Raw genomic sequence first — 19,585 nt, 5'->3', positions numbered from 1 at the left:
CCCCTTGTGTCTAGGTACCTGCATTATTCTGATGTGGCCACATGCCAAGACGTTAGCATCCTTCTCAATTGTACTGAGAATTGGAGGGATGTGTATCAACAAGAGACAGTAAAAAAGGTTTACACAAGGTCTTAATCTAAAAAGAATCCTTGGAGCGGGTCCCTGCTGCACGTCTGCGCCTGTGTCTCCGTTGTGCCGTATCCTGGACGGGTGTAGCATGATGATCATTTGTCTGTGCGTGTTGAGCCCCTTGCATTTGTAATAGGGGTGTGGCCATCAATCCGGTACAAATTACATATAGCAGCGCCGGACTCGTCTAACCGCGTCCGTGGTCTTGACGACCTATCAAATGCTTTAGTTGGTGAGGCCGTTTTTAGTGTGCGGCTGCCAAGGCAGTCGCATTCTCTTCGGTGCGCAAAGATCACTTAATACTTCCGTTCACTGTAATGATGCCATGTGGACCGGGCATCTTGAGCGTGAGGGAAGCGTAATGCGGTATTGCATTAAAGCGAGCAAAAGCTTCGCGTCCAAGTAGTGCTTGATAACCACATTGAAACGGAGCAATGTGGAAGGTTGAATGTTCTCTACGGGAGTTATCGGGGAAGCCGAATATAACCTTTAGTAGCAGGGAGCCCGTGCAGTGAGCCCCTGGCCCTGGCGTTACTCCTTTAAAGGTAGTGTTGCTATGGCAAATTTTCGTTGGGTCTATCCCCATTTTGCGGATTGTATCCTGGTATATCAGGTTTAAACTGCTGCCACCGTCCATCAGGACTCGTGCAAAGTGGTATCCGTCAATTATTGGGTCTAATACCAGGGGAGCCCATCCTGCCCGCCGGATACTTGCTGAGTAATCGCGAAGGTCAAAAGTGACCGGTTGAGACAACGAGTGGCAGGGTTTTCCGGTGATAGGCCCTTGGGCATATTTATCTGGGAGGGCCGGTTTGCTTCCCTTGATCACGTGTAATACATTGACTGTTTTGACTTCTGATGGAAACTTTTGTTCCCTAGTGTGTTGCTTGAGAGGCTCATCCTCATCTTCGCTTGGTGTATCCTCCCCCTTGTGTACGGCGTTGAGCTTGCCGGACTGCTTGAAGACCCAACATTCTGTGGGTATGATTAGCGGGTTTACCAGGGGTGCTATGGATCTGACATACTTGGTCCAGAATTTTGTTCAGGCTGGACAGTTCATCTCTGGCGCCTTTAGAGGGCGGCTTTTGCTGACCTGGCCGAGAGCTTCGGAATCCGGCGTGTACCGCCGTGCTCTTCGGGCTGTCTTCTTTATTCCGACGCTTATTATTTTTGTTGCGTCGTGATTTCCCGTTTTCATCTCTAACTTCGGATGTGCTTGGGTCGCTAGTGCTGCATCTGGCTAGCTAGCTGTCCTCACCCACGCAAAAGCGGGTCATGAGGCTTGTTAATGCTGCCATTGTTCTCGGCTTTTCTTGGCCGAGGTGTCTGGCAAGCCATTCGTCGCAGACGCTATGCTTAAAAGCTGCCAAGGCTTCGGCGTCCGGGCAGTCAACTATTTGGTTCTTCTTAGTAAGGAACCTGTTCCAAAGCTTTCGGGCTGACTCCCGGGCTGTTGAGTTATATGACTCAAATCGTCCGCATCCGGGGGTCGGACATAAGTCCCTTGAAAATTTGCCTAAAAAGCGTCTTCGAGCTCTTCCCAGCTTCCAATGGAGTTTTTGGGGAGGCTTTTAAGCCAGTGCCAAGCTGGCCCTTTCAGCTTGAGGGGTAAGTACTTGATGGCATGGAGATCATCTCCTCGAGCCATATGGATATGGAGGATATAGTCCTCAATCCAGACCCCAGGGTCTGTTGTTTCGTTGTATGCCTCTATGTTTACGGGTTTGAATCCCTCTGGAAATTCATGGTCCAGCACCTCATCGGTGAAACATAGGGGGTGTGCGGCACCCCTGTATCTGGGTGTACCGCGTTGTTCTGATGTTTGTTGTGTTACATCATATGCTGGGGCGCGCTTGCGTGGTCCATAGATGGATCTGGTTGCACCGTCCTTTTGGTGCGAGCCCTCGTGTGGATCGCGTATTGGCTTGTGAGTGGCGTTGTTTGCCACTCCATGTTGGACGTGAGGTCATCTATCCGGCCAGGTGGCCATTTTGATTTTTGGTTGTGGGGGATCTAGGGCCTCCTCATCGAATTCAGGTAGCAACTTCCGCTTCGGGTAGCTCTTGGTGGGGCGATTACCATCATACTTCGCTGCTGTGTTGAGTACTTTACTCCATCTGATTTGGAGTGTGTCCTGCGCAGCCTTGAGCCTTTGCTTCTGCTTTTTTAGACTCCTTGCAGTGGCAACAAGCCTTTGACGGGCATTCTGCTGCTCCGGGTGCCTGTTCGGCGTTATGTCGTCTGGACTATTATCTTTGACAGAATTGGTTTGTTCGGTTTGATTCTCTGTATTGCCGTGGTCCGGCAGTGGTTCGCCCTGCTCCAACGCCGGGTCTGTATAATCGTTATTTCTGCCGAGGCGGGATTTGGGGGGCGCTTACGCCGCCGCTTTGACTGCTTCTCGAGGGGACAAGCCTTCGTTGCGTCCTTCCGTTCCTCCTCGTCGTCTTCTTTTGGTGTGTCCACCATGTATACGTCATATGATGAGGTGGACGTCCAGCGCCCTGTGGGCGGTGGTTCCTCTTCGCCTCCCGCATTGTCGTCCATACCGTCGATGTCTTCAGAGTCGAAGTCGAGCATGTCGGTTGAGTCATCGATAGTGGCTACTAAGTGGGTGGTGGGTGGACCTCGAATTTCTTCGTCGTCTGCATCCCTGTCCTGCCGGACATAGTTCGTCCAGGATTCTCCTGACAAGGAGAGAGACCTTAATGAGTTCAGTATGTCGCCAAAGGGCGAGTGCTGAAAAATATCCGCGGAGGTAAACTCCATGATCGGCGCCCAATCGGATTCGATAGGAATGGGCTCAGGCGGTTCGGGGTCCATGGCTAGAGAAGGATCTGGCAGTTTAACAACACGGCTCTCGTGCAAGGCAAGGTCGATGTTCAACTTGATCGCCGCTGAGGGTGAGGCCTCCGTGGCGGGATCCATCCACCCGTCCGCGGAAGGCGCAACTGGCTCCGAATTGAGGGTCGAAGCGGCTGCCAGTGCGATCTCCTTAACACTGTTCGATGGGAGAGCTAAGTCATGCTCATCGTGACCGCGTGGCGCACAAGGCAGAGGCTCGAATCCGCCGAAGATCAAATCTCCATGGATATCGCCTTTGTAGTTTAAGCTTCCAAACCTGACCTAGTGGCCAGGGGTGTAACTTTCCATCTGCTCTAGATGGCCAAGCGATTTGGCCCACAGTGCAAAGCCGCCGAACACGAAGATCTGTCCAGGGAGAAAAATCTCACCCTGGACCGCATCGCTATCGATGGTAGTAGGAGCCATCAAGCCTAACGGCGACAACACAGAGGAACTCTCAATGAAAGCACCAATGTCGGTGTCAAAACCGGCGGATCTCGGGTAGGGGGTCCCGAACTGTGCGTCTAGGCCGGATGGTAACAGGAGGCAGGGGACACAATGTTTTACCCAGGTTCGGGCCCTCTTGATGGAGGTAAAACCCTACATCCTGCTTGATCAATATTGATGATATGGGTAGTACAAGAGTAGATCTACCACGAGATCGGAGAGGCTAAACCCTAGGAGCTAGCCTATGGTATGATTGTATGTTGTGGTTGTTGTTCCCTATGGACTAAAACCCTCCGGTTTATATAGACACCGGGGAGGGTTAGGGTTACACAAGGTCGGTTACAAAGGAGGAGATATCCATATCCGTATTGCCTAGCTTGCCTTCCACGCCAAGTAGAGTCCTATCCGGACACGAGACGAAGTCTTCAATCTTGTATCTTCATAGTCTAACAGTCCGGCCAAAGGATGTAGTCTAGCTGTCCGGAGACCCACTAATCCAGGACTCCCTCAATCGTCATCATCAACCATCCTCCATCACCAATTTCATGATGCTCACCGCCGTGCATGAGTAATTCCATCGTAGGCTTGCTGGACGGTGATGGGTTGGATGGGATCTATCATGTAATCAAGTTAGTTTTGTTAGGGTTTGATCCCTAGTATCCACTATGTTCTGAGATTGATGTTGCTATGACTTTGCTATGCTTAATGCTTGTCACTAGGGCCCGAGTGCCATGATTTTAGATCTGAACCTATTATGTTTTCATCAATATATGAGTGTTCTTGATCCTATCTTGCAAGTCTATAGTCACCTATTATGTGTTATGATCCGTTAACCCCGAAGTGACAATAATCGGGATACTTACCAGTGATGACGTTAGTTTGAGGAGTTCATGTATTTACTATGTGATAATGCTTTGTTCCGGTACTCTATTAAAAGGAGGCCTTAATATCCCTTAGTTTCCGTAAGGAGCCTGCTGCCACAGGAGGGTAGGAAAAAAGATGTCATGCAAGTTCTTTTCCATAAGCACGTATGACTATGTTTGGAATACATGCCTATATTATATCAATGAACTGGAGCTAGTTCTGTGTCACCCTAGGTTATGACTGTTACATGATGAACCGCATCCGGCATAATTCTCCATCACCGATCCATTGCCTACGAGCTTTCCATACATTGTTCTTCGCTTATTTACTTTCCCATTGCTATTGCTATCATCACTACAAAATACCAAAAACATTACTTTTACTACTGTTACCTTTTTTATCGTTACCACTGCTATCATATTACTTTGCTACTAAATACTTTGCTGCAGATACTAAGTTTCCAGGTGTGGTTGAATTGACAACTCAGCTGCTAATACTTGAGAGTATTCTTTGGCTCCCCTTGTGTCGAATCAATAAATTTGGGTTGAATACTTTACCCTCGAAAACTGTTGCAATCCCCTATACTTGTGGGTTGTCAAGGACGAGCAGGAATTAAGCTTGGGGATGCTTGATACGTCTCCAACATATCTTTAATTTTTGATTGTTGCATGCTATATTATATTCTGTTTTGGACATTATTGGGCTTTATTATACACTTTTATTTTATTTTTGGGACTAACCTACTAACCGGAGGCCCAGCCCAGAATTGCTGTTTTTTTGCCTATTTTAGGGTTTCGTAGAAAAAGAATATCAAACGGAGTCCAAACGGAATGAAACCTTCGGGAACGTGATTTTCGGAACGAACATGATCCAGAGGACTTGGACCCTACATCAAGACATCAACCAGGAGGCCACGAGGTAGGGGGCGCGCCTACCCCCCTGGGCGCGCCCTCCACCCTCGTGGGCCCCCTGTTGCTCCACCGACGTACTCCTTCTATATATACCTACGTACCCCCAAACTACCAGATACGGAGCCAAAACCCTAATTCCACCACCTTAACTTTCTGTATCCATGAGATCCCATCTTGGGGCCTGTTCCGGAGCTCCGTCGGAGGGGGCATCGATCACGGAGGGCTTCTACATCAACACCATAGCCCTTCCGATGAAGTGTGAGTAGTTTACCTCAGACCTACGGGTCCATAGTTATTAGCTAGATGGCTTCTTCTCTCTTTTTGGATCTCAATACAAAGTTCTCCCCCTCTCTTGTGGAGATCTATTCGATGTAATCTTCTTTTGTGGTGTGTTTGTTGAGACCAATGAATTGTGGGTTTCTGATCAAGTTTACCTATGAACAATATTTGAATCTTCTCTGAATTCTTTTATGTATGATTGGTTATCTTTGCAAGTCTCTTCGAATTATCAGTTTGGTTTGGCCTACTAGATTGATATTTCTTGCAATGGGAGAAGTGCTTAGCTTTGGGCTGAATCTTGCGGTGTCCTTTCCCAGTGACAGTAGGGGCAGCAAGGCACGTATTGAATTGTTGCCATCGAGGATAAAAAAGATGGGATTTATTTCATATTGCATGAGTTTATCCCTCTACATCATGTCATCTTGCTTAAAGCATTACTCTGTCCTCTTGAACTTAATACTCTAGATGCATGCTGGATAGCGGTCAATGTGTGGAGTAATAGTAGATGCAAGCATGAGTCGGTCTACTTGTCTCAGACGTGATGCCTATATACATGATCATACCTAGATATTCTCATCACTATGCTCAATTCTGCCAATTGCTCAACAGTAATTTGTTTACCCACCGTGAATACTTATGCTCTCGAGAGAAGCCACTAGTGAAACCTATGGCCCCGGGTCTATCTTCTATCATATTAATCTTCCAATACTTAGTTATTTTTATTGCCTTTTATTTTACTTTGCATCTTTATCATAAAAATACCAAAAATATTATCTTATCATATCTATCAGATCTCACTCTCGTAACTGACCGTGTAGGGATTGACAACCCCTTATCGCATTGGTTGCGAGGATTTATTTGTTTGTGTAGGTGCGAGGGACTCGTGCGTGGCCTCCTACTGGATTGATACCTTGGTTCTCAAAAACTGAGGGAAATACTTATGGTACTTTGTTGCACCACCCTTTCCTCTTCAAGGGAAAACCAACGCAAGTGCTCAAGAGGTAGCAGCCGCAGGCAGGCAAGTCTAGGTACCCCCGTTCCCAGAACACCGACAGTAGCCCCCGGGCCCAAGGCGCGCTCATGGTTGGCTTCGCGGCGAAGCCAAGGGTCAAGTGCAGAGCGCCGCGGGCCCTAACAGCCTGCGGCCTTGATTGATGTGTGGCGATTGACGGGACGTGGGCCTCTCCGCTTCCCATGCTACCTCGGCAACTGCCCGACTTGACGAGTCTCTGTTGCATGTAGAAAAAGGTCATCATTACCTTAGGACATGGAGGCCGGAGGTTGGCCTCCCATTGGCTATAAATGAGGGGAGGGGCAGAGCCCCTGTCGCTCATCTCTTCCTCCATTCCACCCGCTTCTTCTTCTTTCTTCTTGTTCCGCCGCCCGGCAGCGACACTCATGGCGCCGGTGAAGAGGTTCTCGGCCGCTGAGAAGGGGAAAGCTCGCCAGGAGGGGCCCGGCTCGCCACCGCCTATGAGGGGGCGTGGTCGCCCATGCAAGCATGCCGCAACCCCCGTTGCGGTCCCTCATGGGCGTGGGCGAACTCCCTCGGGGTCCAGCGTTGTCCCTGGCGGCCGCGACGAGGCTTCTTCGCGCGGCGGGAGCCGCTTAGGTCGGGGAAGCCCCGTCAATGAGGGAGGCGCGCCATGGTTGCCCGGCCTCCCCGGCCGCACTTCCACTCGACGGATGTGCTGCCGGAGTTTGTCATGTGGTCGGAGAACCCGGCCGGCACTTGGCTTTAACTTCCGCGATCCTTCACCGGCGAACTGCCGGCCCCAGGTTCCGGCGGCCTCTGGATGCAGGCCGACGGCTACAGCAGCAAGGCTTGTGGGTCGTGGTATAGATATCTGCTGCTGGCAACGTAGCCCTAGCCCGCGGCTGCCAGACGTTCACCCGCACGCGCGGCCTGGGCAGGCGGTGCACCCTCCACTTCAAGTACGACGGCGGAGCGACCCTCTTCGTGAGGGTGTTTGGGGAAGACGGCCGCCGCGCCGGATGCTGCCCTGAAGACGACGACGATGGTGGCGAGGTGCTTGTCCTTGGCGATGGCCGTGACGAGCACGAGGGTGACCTTGCCCTCGGCGGCGACCGTGGTTCGCCCAGCTATGGCAGCTCCTCCTCCGGTGAAAGCTCTAGCAGCGGCGGCTACGACCAGCCGCCATGCCGTCGGGCTCGCTTCGAGGACGGTGGCGGGTCATCCTGTCGGCGTTCTAGGAACGGGGGTCCCCAGACTTGCCTGCCTGCAGCATGGCTCAAAGGGGGGCCCAGCGCGACCCATCTTCACCAACATAAACCCAAGACCCTCGCGAGGGGCCAAGCCTCGTGGGGCGGACGACGTGGAGCTTCCTCAGGCGCGGCCTCGTCAGGCTGGCTCATGAGGAGGCGGAGAAATCAAGGCGGGGTACCTCACGAGGTGCCCGTGACGCAAGCCATGACGACCGGGGGCGCCAGGCGGGTGCCAGCCCGCGCAGTGTCCTCCCTTCCTCTTTGGTCCAAAGGGGGCAAGCGCAGCCGCGGAGTACCGAGGCATCAGGCAAAGGTTGCCATTTCGGTGCAACGAGACCAAGACCAGGAGGACTACGAGACGGAGGTCACCATGGAGCCCAAGACGGCGTCATCACCAGAGCTTTGCGCAGGCGAAGGTTACTTTTGTCAGGATAGCTGATACTAGCTGTCCCCCTTCAAATTAGCCCGCCATTGTTGGCTCCCTTCCCGCTCGATATTTGGGAAGAGGACCAGGGCCTCTATAAATAGGACCAGCCACCCACAGAGCCAAGGGGACTGGACTGAGCTGAGTGGAGCCGGAGGGTTGGAAGGATAGAGAAGATCAGGTAGAGAGAGAGAGAGAGAAAGGTGACTGAGCTCCTCCCAGCAGTTCATCGCCCCAGCCAAGAACAGACCCTCGCGAGGCTATTCTTCCTTGTATTGTTCATCATCATCAGCCCAAGAGGCAATCCACCACACCACACACTGGAGTAGGGTATTACACCACAACGGTGGCCCGAACCAGTATAAACCCTGCGTCTCTTGTGTTGTTCTTTCCTTAGTTTAGATCCTAGAAAGGCGGAGGGGTGCAGGTAGGTAGGAGGCGAAATCTCCGCGCGCACCCCAGTGTTCGAACCTCAAGGGTTTGCCGGAACCCGAAATCCGACATTTGGCGTGCCAGGTAGGGGTGCTCCGGGATTCGTCTTCCACCACCCCGTTCTCCTCCGACCATCACGCCCATGTCTAACGCTCATCGGGCCCGCGCTGAGCGCCGGGCCGCGCTCGCTTCCCGCGTCGCCCAGACGGCCCCTGTCGGCGGGCGTCCTCGCCGTTCCCCGTCACCTGCCGTCAACGCCGCCACCGGCCCGGCGGGGGACGAGCAGCAAGCATCGTCCCAGCATCCGTCCGTGCGGCAAGACGGCTGCACCGCAACTCCCTCGCTCACCCCAGCTAGTTCTTCGTCCTGCGCGCTTCGCGCACCCATGGAGGCTCGGGCTGCACTCATCGCGGCGAACGAGCTCCTGCACTACCGTCCCGTCGACGACGTCTATGAAGAATGGCTCGACCGCGTCGCCGAGCTCGTCCGCGCCGCAGGGGCTCTCCTGCGCCGTCCGTTCCGCTGCACCGCACCCCGCCCCGCACGGGCAATGAAGCTCCGGTGGCGCCCCGGCCGCCTCCTCCTCAGGAAGGCGCCATGGCTCCAAGGCGCGTGGCCCGTTGGCGGAACCCGCTCCATCAGGCGCCAGCGCAGCAAGAGCAGAGCTACCAAGAAGTCCCTCGCCCGCAGGAAGCTGCCCGGGCGCTCCCTGCTCCAGCACATCGCGACCATGCTCCTGCTCCCGTGCTTCAAGACCCCGCGCTGCTCCCAGCTGCAGCGCGTGGGGACATGCAAGACCAAGTTCCCCGTCATCCAAGGCCTCCCATGTCCACAGCAGGCTGTCGCGCCTTCACCGCCTAGCTACGCAACGTCGCGTGACCCGGCAAGTTCAAGCCAGACTTGCCTCATCGCTATGACGGCACGGCTGACCCTGCGTAGTTCCTCCAGCTCTACGAGCTGGGCATCGAAGCTGCCAACGGGGACGAGAAGGTCATGGCGAACTGGTTCCCCATGGCACTCAAGGACGGGGCCCGCACCTGGCTCCTGAACCTGGCTCTAGGCACAATCTCCTCCTGGGACGAGATGCGCACCCGCTTCATCGCCAACTTCCAAGGCACTCAAGATTCCCAAGGTGACTGAGGAGGCCATCATCTCGGCCTTCTTCGACGGCGTGCGCGATGTCAAGATGAAGGAGGAGCTGGCGATGCATGAAGACCTGTGCACTTCCTTGGAACTGTTCAACCTGGCAACCAAGTGCGCCAGGGCTGAGGAAGGGTGTCTCTCCCTCCTCGAGCTGCCTACCACAGACCCAGAAGAGAAGAAGCCCAAGGCCAAGGATGTGAAGCGCAAGGGGGCTGCCGTGCTCGCGGCAGAACCAGACACCAAGCGGGGCAGAGATCAGCCCGAACCTTCCAAGGTCAGCCGGTACTGCGTGTACCACGACCTCCACACCCACAACACCAACGAATATCAAGAGCTCCGAGCCGTACGAGAAGGAAGGATCGGCCGTCGCCCTGACCGCAGTGACCGGGGCTACGGCCGAGGAGGAGGAAGGAACGCAGGACGCTGGGAAGACCGTGGCCCGCGCCAAGGGTGGCGCGATCAACCTCGCGAGGATCGCTAGCAAGACCCGCCTCGCGAGGGAGGCTGGAGGGATCAGCCTCGCGAGGGAGACTGGAGGAATCAGCCTCGCGAGGATCGCCCGCAAGGCAACGCAGGCCTCCCACCGCTGCCGCCGCAGCCAAGGAGAAACGAAGACCGCCACCAGGATGAGGGGGCTGGGGGCTTCCAGGATCCGTGAGTGATCGCCTGCATCCTGGGCGGGGCACAAGCCCCAGCCTCTCAGCGCATCTTCAAGCAGTTCGCCCGCGAAGTGAACGCAGTCATCCCCAGGCTCGAAGCCACGTTCCCTCTCAGGTGGTCGGCGTGCGCCATCACATTCAGCTCAGCAGATCAGCTCAAGTGTGCGGCTACGGCCGGAGTTCTCCCGATGCTTTGTTCCCCAATCATCAGCAACGTGGTGGTCACCAAGACCCTCATCGATGGCGGTGCAGGGCTCAACGTCTTGTCCGTGGAAACATTCAACAACCTCCAAGTGCCCTACAGCCAGCTTCAGCCAACCAAGCCTTTCTCCGGTATCACCGATGGCTCCACGGTCCCGATTGGGCAGGTCCACCTCCCTGTCACCTTCGGGGCACGCGACAACTACTGCACCGAGCTCATCGACTTCGACGTCGCTCACATTCGCCTGCCATACAACGCCATCCTTGGGTACCCAGTGCTGGCCAAGTTCATGGCCGAACTCATCACGGCTACAATGTCCTCAAGATGCCAGGAAGCGGCGGAGTCATCACGGTGTCATGTGAAGAGAATGACGTGGTGTGTTCCCTGGAACGAGCCTTTCAGGCCGCGTCACTGGAAGACCCGGATCGTGGAAGCAGGAGGCCTCCCGAGACCGCCCCTAAGAAGAAGAAGACATCGTCCGGCCAGACCACTCAGGAGGCAGGCCCCTCTGGGCCCGCGCCTGCCCAGGGGGAACCTCCTTCCATCGCATAGGAAAGTGCGCCCGGTGCCCTCCTCAGGCAGGGCTCGGGGGCTCTCCCTTGGAGGGCCACCGACCTAGCTAGGGTCACGAGGGAGGCGCTTGGGCACCACATGGAGGCGTGTTTCGAAGCACGTTTCCCTCAAGAAGGAGCAAGGCAAGGAGACCCAGACCCTCAGGAGTTTGTCAGCAAGGCCATTCAGGAGCTATAGGAGTCAAGAGTCATGAAAGGCGGCCGCCGCCTACCAGCAGTGGCTCCCCATCCAGGCGAGGATGGTGGGCTGCGCGTCTGCATCGACATACCAGGGCTCAACCGAGTCGCCTCTCTGGAGCGCCTCCAGCCCTCGCGAGTGGGGCGCTGCGGAGGCCCACCCCACAGCTACGTTCGCATGCCTTACGGCTTGCCGAACGCGGCTAACACGTACCAGCGCCTCATGAGGGACGTCACGGGGGCACGAGAGGCCAGGCGTTCTGCAGCCCTGGCAGGGATGGAGATGACCCGTGAGGAGCCGCCAGCGCCTCCGGAGCCTCCCAAGGCCCCTGGGCCTGGGGGCTCGTGAGGATCGGCTCCCGCAGCCCATCGAGCCTGCTACATCAACGCTCCTTCGTCCTCGACATCGTCAGGTGACGTCTTTCGAGTTTTATTTCCAGCTGGGAGTGCCCCCCCAGGGCTGCATTATTCCCAGGCCGCGTGGGTCCGTCCCTGCGGCGTGTATCCCTTTTTATTCCATGTTGTTAGCTTACCCTGTTGGGGGCGCCCCTCGGGCCGCATGATCCCCAAGCCGCTCGGGCCAGGCCCAGCGGCATATATCTCGTTTGCGTTTATTTCCGATTATGCGTTAGACCCACCATGATTGATTATTTGATGCCGGTCCACGGCACCTCTTCTTCTCCACGCCGACCACTTGCACGTTAAAGGGGGGGTACCTGAGCATCGCGACTCAGGGCTCTTACTGGCTCTCTAGCCCTCACCCTCTGGCCTTGTCCATGGCATCGCGACCTGGCATACCAGCGACGGCTGAGACCAGCTCGAGGGCCGGGACCCGAGGACGTAGAGTGCCGACATCTAACCAAATTTGCAGGGACACATCACAAGATAAGGCCCAGTGCCAGGCGCAACCCGCCTAGAGGTAGGGCCTCGTGAGTCCCGCGCTGGCTCACGGGTGCCCAGATACACCTCGCCAGGCCCTACCGTGCCAGCCACGTGTCAGGGCGGGGCTGTACACGCCCCGGGGGCTCCTCCCGGAGGGGGCCCCCTCCCACGTACCAGTGGAAGCACCATGCTCCGTGCTGGCTGACGACACTGCCGAGGAGCGGCTATGCCCGTACACATACGGTAGCGCTATGCTCCGCGCTGGTGATAAACAACTGAGGGTGGCCCCCGGGCCGCACCAACCTCAGGGAGCCCAGAGCTCAGTGTCTAGCCTCATCGTAACGCCTCCACTCGGGAGTGCCGCGCGAGGGGGCTGGGCACGGGGGCTGCGCCTGGGTCACACCCAGACGCACACCGCCCAGCCAGGTCCCCCCGGGCCTGGTTCGTCGCGCGTCTCTCCCCGAGCGGAGCCAAGGTACGAAGGCCGTTTGAGCGTCAAGGGGGACTCCTGAGCATCGCGACTCAGGAGCCTAACTGGACACGTAGCCCCTCACTCCGTGGCCCCGTCCTGGTTTCCAGTTGGGACCAACGCTGGGTGAGGTACGCGCGCGGCCGGGCTCTACAGACGTAGAACGGTAGATCCACCCGCATCACGCCTCCCTACTTGCTGTTCGTGCGTCAAGGGGGACTCCTGAGCATCGCGACTCAGGAGCCTAACTGGTCACGTAGCCCCTCACTCCGTGGCCCCGTCCTGGTTTCTGGTCAGGACCAACGCTGGGTGAGGTACACATGCGGCCGGGCTCTGCAAACGTAGAACGGTAGATCCACCCGCATCACACCTCCCTACTTGCTGTTCGTGCACCAAGGGGGACTCCTGAGCATCGCGACTCAGGAGCCTAACTTGTCACGTGGCCCCTCACTCCTTGGCCCCGTCCTGGTTTCCGGTCGGGACCAATGCTGGGTGAGGCATGCGCGGGGCCGGGCTCTGCCGGCGTAGAACATGAGCAAGTAGGAAGGAAAGGCACAAACTTCAAGAAGTTCAAAAGCAAATATTACAGTCCACACTGTTATCTCGATACCAAACGCAAGTTTAAACGCCTCCCCGAGGCATGATACATGTGCAGGAATTAAAGGCAGGACAGGAGCCGCGACGGAGTCACTTGACGGCGATGGAGCAGCGCGGATTGGGTACGCCTCACGGAGCGGTGGCGTCGGCAGCGCCTTGCTTCGGCTTGGTGCTGAAGGCCCGGAACTTCTCCAACAGGGCCTCTGCGCGACCCTTCACGGCCTCGGCAGCGGCAGCGGCACGCTCGCCGCTCACTGGCTCCAGCAGGCTGTCGAGGTTGACACCGGGATCGCGAAGGTAGATGTGGGTGAGGACCCGCGTCATTGCTACAGAAGACAGGACACGTGCCTCGGCCTCGGCCGCGGGGCCAAGGCCAAGGGTGACATCTTCAAGAGCGTGAACCAGGAAGGGAAGCAGCTTGGCGGGGCTGTCCTCGGCGCCAGCCAGTGGGCTCTCCAGGCTGCTGTTGTAAAGCGTCCTCAGTGAGGAGCGAGCCCTTGCCTCCATCTCCGCGAAGGCCACGCGGTCCTCGGCAAGAACCAGGGCCTCGTCGTCCAGCTTGGCCTTCCTCGCCCCCAACTCTTGCTCCAGCGCGCCTAGGCGGCCGCGGCATTTCTTGAGCTTGACCTCCCTCACCTTGAGAGCTGCCTCGCGAGCCGTCACGCCTTCTTCCTGCTCTTGGCGAAGGCGGACCTCGTTCGCGAGCTGGTCCCGCAAACCTTGCAGTTCGCCCTCCAGTGCCTTGCAACGGCCACGGACGTCGACCACCTCCCCCAGGGCTGCATCACGAGCAGCCTTCGCCTCAAGGATGGCCTGCTTCTCCTCGTCGCATGCCGTCGAGGCCTGGACCAGCACCGCCCGAATCGAAGCGTCGGAGCGAACCCATCCTGAAGCCAGCTCCAAGCGCCCGACGACCAAGCGGGGGCCGGCGCCAAGAAGATCCTGACGCAGTTGGTCCAGCTCAGCAACAGCACGATCCAGAACGGCAGAAGGAGTCGGAGAGACAGCAGTCGATGGAGTAGGAGGAGAAGACGACAGCGCGGCCACAGCATCCTGAGGCGGAGTCTGCCGCGATCCGACAGATGAAGTGGCGGCGGCAGGCAAGAGCACCTCGGGAGCCACTTGGGCCATGGGGGCTGAGCTCGCCCCAGCCGGCTCAGCCAGGCCTCGCGAGGACGACCGGGCAGGAGAAGCATGTGCGTCGCAGTCACCCTCCTTCGCGGGAAGAAGCGCTGCCACAGATGGAACCTCGGGAGCCCCTTTTGGCTTCTTTGCTGCGGGCGCCAGCCTATCCAAGTGATGCGGACGTCAAGCCTCAGAAGCAGAGCGAGAAATAAAGACAAGAATCGAATGCTTACGGGTCGTCGCCAATGAGCTCAGGCGGCCTCCGGCCAAATTTGAAGCCTGAAAGCCGGCTAGAAGGGTTAACCTCGGGAAGCTTGGAGGCAGAAGGCGCATCCGCGGTCCGCCCCGGGGCCGGGGTAGACCCGTGGGAGATCAGCCCGGTCCTGTCCTTCTTCGAGAACGGGGGCGAGCTCCCGCCGTCCTGCTCGTCGTTGTCCTCGTCGTCGTCTTCGTCGTCATCCTCGTCGTCATCGCTCGGAGAGATGCGGAGAACGCGGGACCTGCGCCGGGGGAGGGGAGCCCTCGACTCTCCGTCAGTCGCCTCGGAGTCAGGCCCTTTTCCCCGCTCCCCTCCTTCCTCCTCTTTGATGGAGTCGTCGGAGGGCATGTCCACCGGTTCCTCGGGAGTTTCCACGGGCACGGGCCCATCCCCATTGAAGACGGGCATGGACTCCACTACCTGCTCCCAGTCACCGCGGAGGAACAAGGGCGTAGGAGCGCCGCCAACCACGCCACATCGCCCCCGACCAGAGATTGGAGGACCGCAGCCAGATCTCCGTCGGCTAAGGCCGCGGGGCTCAGACGGGGCCTTCACATCGGAAGTGAGTACTGCCGAAGCGGGGCCAGCTGGTGCTCCAGGAATTCCCTCAGCAGCGACGCGCCGATCAGCTTCGCCTCCTCCATGTTGGCCGGCCTCGGATCCGCGTCCATCTTCTCCAACATCAGCTTCGCGCGGGGGTCCGTAAGCTCTGCTCGAACCCAATTGCTGGAGCTCGTGGGCTGCTCCGTGGGCAAGATCAGCCGAGGGTGGATGCGCCTAGCATCCACCAAGACCCACTTGCTCCTGAAGCCCTCAATCCTTTTCCCGGGGTTCGAAATGGCAATGGCGCCACCGTACGAGACGAAGCTCGCGCACGCGGAAGCAGTACCACGAGAGGTACGGAGGTAGAAGTAGTGGCGCAGCAAGGCCATTGAGGGCTGCACCCCTACGTGAGCCTCGCAGTAATAGGCAAAGATTGCCAGGAGAAGGACGGAGTTGGGGTGGAGATGCAGGGCTTGCAGCTTATAGTGGCGGAGGACAAAGAAGAAGAACTCAGAGAAGGGAGGCACCAGGCCAGCAGCAATGGCACTTACGAAGAGCGGATAGAAGGTGCTCCCTTGACCCTCAGGGGTGGCGGAGCCGGCTTTAAACACCTTCGCCCCGTTGATGCCCCGCACCGTCGCCATCCAGCACAACCGGGCAAGGCTCGCCTCCGACACGTTCGGCGGGTCCAGGGCAGACGAGTACCAAGCTACGGCCGGGGGCTGACGAGGCGCCATGGCTTCCTAGGTCACACGGTCGGAGTGGATATGGAAATTTTGGAGGAAGGAGAGGCGCCGGAAAGGGGATCTGAGCAGCAACCGGGGAAAGCAAGAAGCAAAGCCTAGGTGGATGCCGCTCCTTTATCAACTCGCGCGGTTGCTAGGGCGCCCACGTCCAATCAACCGCCATGCGGCACCCAAGGCCGCAGGCTGTGAGGGCCTGCGGCGCTTCGCTCTTGCCCTTCCGCCTCCCTGCACGGCCAAGTCCGGGCGCGCCTTGGGCCCGAGGGATACTATCGGCGTTCTGGGAATGGGGGTCCCCAGACTTGCCTGCCCGCGGCCTGCGGCGTGGCTCAAAGGGGGGCCCAGCGCGGCCCATCTTCACCAACACAAACCCAAGACGCTCGCGAGGGGCCAAGCCTCGCGGGGCGGACGATGCGGAGCTTCCTCAGGCGCGGCCTCGTCAGGCTGGCTCACGAGGAGGCGGAGAAATCAAGGAGGGGTACCTCACGAGGTGCCCGTGACGCAAGCCATGACGACCGGGGGCGCCAGACGTGTGCCAGCCCACGCAGTGTCCTCCCTTCCTCTTTGGTGCAAAGGGGGAAAGCACAGCCGCGGAGTATCGAGGCATCAGGCAAAGGTTGCCATTTCGGTGCAAAGAGACCAAGACCGGAGGACTACGAGACGGAGGTCACCGTGGAGCCCAAGACGACGTCATCACCAGAGCTTTGCGCAGGCGAAGACTAGTTTTGTCAGGATAGCTGATACTAGCTGTCCCCCTTCAAATTAGCCCGCCATTGTTGGCTCCCTTCCCGCTCAATATTTGGGAAGAGGACCAGGGCCTCTATAAATAGGACCAGCCACCCACAGAGCCAAGGGGACTGGACTGAGCTGAGCGGAGCCGGAGGGTTGGAAGGATAGAGAAGATCAGGTAGAGAGAGAGACAGAAAGGTGACTGAGCTCCTCCCAGCAGTTCATCGCCCCAGGCATGAACAGACCCTCGCGAGGCTGTTCTTCCTTGTATTGTTCATCATCATCAGCCCAAGAGGCAATCCACCACACCACACACTGGAGTAGGGTATTACACCACAATGGTGGCCCGAACCAGTATAAACCCTGCGTCTCTTGTGTTGTTCTTTCCTTAGTTTAGATCCTGGCAAGGCGGAGGGGTGCAGGTAGGTTGGAGGCGAAATCTCTGCGCGCACCCCTATGTTCGAACCTCAAGGGTCTGCCGGAACCCGAAATCTAACACATCCCGTCGTCGCGCCCCGGTGAAGTGCGAGGAGGGCTCTGGCTGAGTCCGAGGGGCCGATCCTCATGAGCAGCCGCATCGTAGGAGCCGCTTTTGCTTGTCGTCTCCGTCCCTTTCCCTTGCATTGTCAGAAACAAATATGGGGCCCTGCGAGGGCGTGTAATGAACCATGGTGCTTATGTTGCTTTTGTGGTGTGTTGTGAGATCTATGCCTTATACGGGTGTAGAGGGGTAACTTAGCTCGATGCATCCGGGGTAGCTTTGACCTCATGAGGGCGCGCATCTCTGGGCACCTGATGGGGCTTCCCCACTGTTGATTCGGGTGACATTGCGAAGCTGCAAAAATCCGTTTAAGAAATCCTTAACCCTTCTTGCACAAGGCCTCGGGTATGGGCTGGTTATGGCCAAACGCACCGCTTCGCGGTACCCGTGCGGCACAGACTAAAAGGGGATGCGCCGATCACAAGCTCAGACATGAACGCCTCACGGAGACCAGGGGAGTGCGCACGCGCATACTACCTGTCCAGCCCCCCTCGTGGGGCGTGCGAGGGAGAGCGTCGTGCAACTGCCGCCCTCCCTAGCGAAAAACAAATAATCGATGGAAGAATAAGAAAGAAGATGGGGTTCAACCAAACCATCGAGAAACGGCAGAACTCCAAATTTCATGAAGGGAAAAGGGGCAAGCCAAGTAGAGAAAACAAATGAACAGTCACGTCTGACACCTAGTCTAGTCTTCTCACTAGCGTGGAGCTAAGTCCTGCCACTAGGACGTGGAAGGGAGCCCCCGAGGCCCGAGGGTGGCACTCTGGAGACTCCGGGGCATGTACAACCCCACTCATTATTACGTGAGAGTGTCACGAGCGGAGACCTTCACAGGCACTGGGCCTTGCTTCATGGGTAGAACTTCCGGAGGTGCTGGATGTTCCAGGCGTTCTGGATGGGGATCCCGTCCTGCATCTCCTGCCGTGCGGTGCCAAGCCTGGAGACGCGGGCAATCCTAAACGGGTCCTCCCACATGGGTGAGAGCTTATGCAACCCTTCCCCGGAGAGCATCTGCCTCAGGACGAGATTGCCCACCTCGAGCGTCCTGGAGCGGACGCTGCGACAGTCGTACCGTCGCAGCGCCTGCTGGTATCTTGCTGCTCGGAGCGAGGCTTCACGGTCGCATTCCTCCCATAACACGAGGTCCATCCCCCGCATGGCGTCCTACTGCGTCTCATCAAATGCCAGGACCCATGTGGAGCGATGCCTGACCTCTTGAGGGAGAACTGCTTCAGCTTCGTAGACGAGGGAGAACGGGGTCTCGCCTGTTGGCTTGGTGGTGATGGTGCGGCTGGACCACATCACAGACTGGAACTCATCATGCTAGCCCCTACCACAGGCTTCGAGCTTCTTATTGAAGGTCCGGGTCTTGAGGCCTCTTAAGACCTCAATGTTGGCGCGCTCAGCTTGGCCATTGCTCCTGGGGTGTGCCACCGAAGCATAGCAAATCTGTGTTCCAAGGTTAGCACAATAGGTCCTGAAGAGATTGCTAGTGAACTACGAGCCGTTGTCGGTGATGATGCGGTTAGGGACCCGAACCAACTTATGAGGCCCTTGATGAACTTAACTGCTGACCCGGCTGGGATGGTGCGGACGGCTTCCACCTCTGCCCATTTGATGAACTTGTCGATGGCGGCGTAGAGGTAGCGGTAGCCCCCAGGCGCTCGCGGGAACAGACCCAGGATGTCCAGCCCCCAGACCACGAATGGCCACGAGAGCGGGATAGTCTGGAGGCTCTGGGCTAGCTGGTGGATTTGCTTGGCATGGAACTGGCAGGCCTCGCAGGACCTTACCAGCTCAGTCGTGTCGTTGAGTGCCGTGGGCCAGTAGAACCCGCTGCGGAACGCCTTGCCAACCAAGGTACGTGACGATGAGTGATGCCCATAGTCTCCACCGTGTATGTCAGCCAGCAGCTCTTTCCCCTGCTCCCTAGAGATGCATCGCAAGGAAACATCATTTGGTCGTTTTCTGTACAGCTCACCGTCCTAGATGCAGTATGCCGTAGCCTGCCGGGCCACACACTCCGTGTCCTCCTCCTTCTTCGGCAACGTCCCATGCACCAGATATGCCATGAAGTCCTCGGTCTAGCACCCCTCCTGAGGCTCGAGCGCCAGGACCAGACGTGCTCCTGAGGTCAGACCGCAAGCGGGGGCTCCCGAGGCTGGTGGCTGGGGGAGTTCCTCTCAAGATGATGTAGTCTCTGTGGCAGCGGGGGTCGCCGAAGGCTTGAAGAGTCGCTCTTCGAAGACACCTGGTTCTTGGGGTAGACGCCTTGATGCCCTCTTCGCGATCTCGTCGGCCTCCTTGTTGGTGTCGCGTGGCACATGCTGTAGCTCCAGGCCTAGGAATTGCTTCTCCATCTTGCGCACCTCCGTGAGGTACGCCTCC

The 19,585-nt window shown here is 57.5% G+C and overlaps 1 protein-coding gene across 1 annotated transcript in view; it reads right to left on the bottom strand.

Moving 5' to 3' along the window:
- The window catches only part of LOC125518697, a 65,797-nt gene extending 47,442 nt beyond the window's left edge, over positions 1-18,355 (bottom strand). The window contains exon 1 of the mRNA XM_048683524.1: positions 18,192-18,355. Within this exon, the coding sequence (XP_048539481.1) occupies positions 18,192-18,355 (164 nt within the window). The remainder of the gene's footprint in view (positions 1-18,191) is intronic.
- Positions 18,356-19,585: the final 1,230 nt, after the last annotated feature.

The sequence above is a fragment of the Triticum urartu genome, chromosome 7, assembly GCF_003073215.2.
Source record: "Triticum urartu cultivar G1812 chromosome 7, Tu2.1, whole genome shotgun sequence".
In the NCBI taxonomy this organism is placed as follows: domain Eukaryota; kingdom Viridiplantae; phylum Streptophyta; class Magnoliopsida; order Poales; family Poaceae; genus Triticum; species Triticum urartu.
This window is presented reverse-complemented; position numbering and strand designations above follow the sequence as displayed.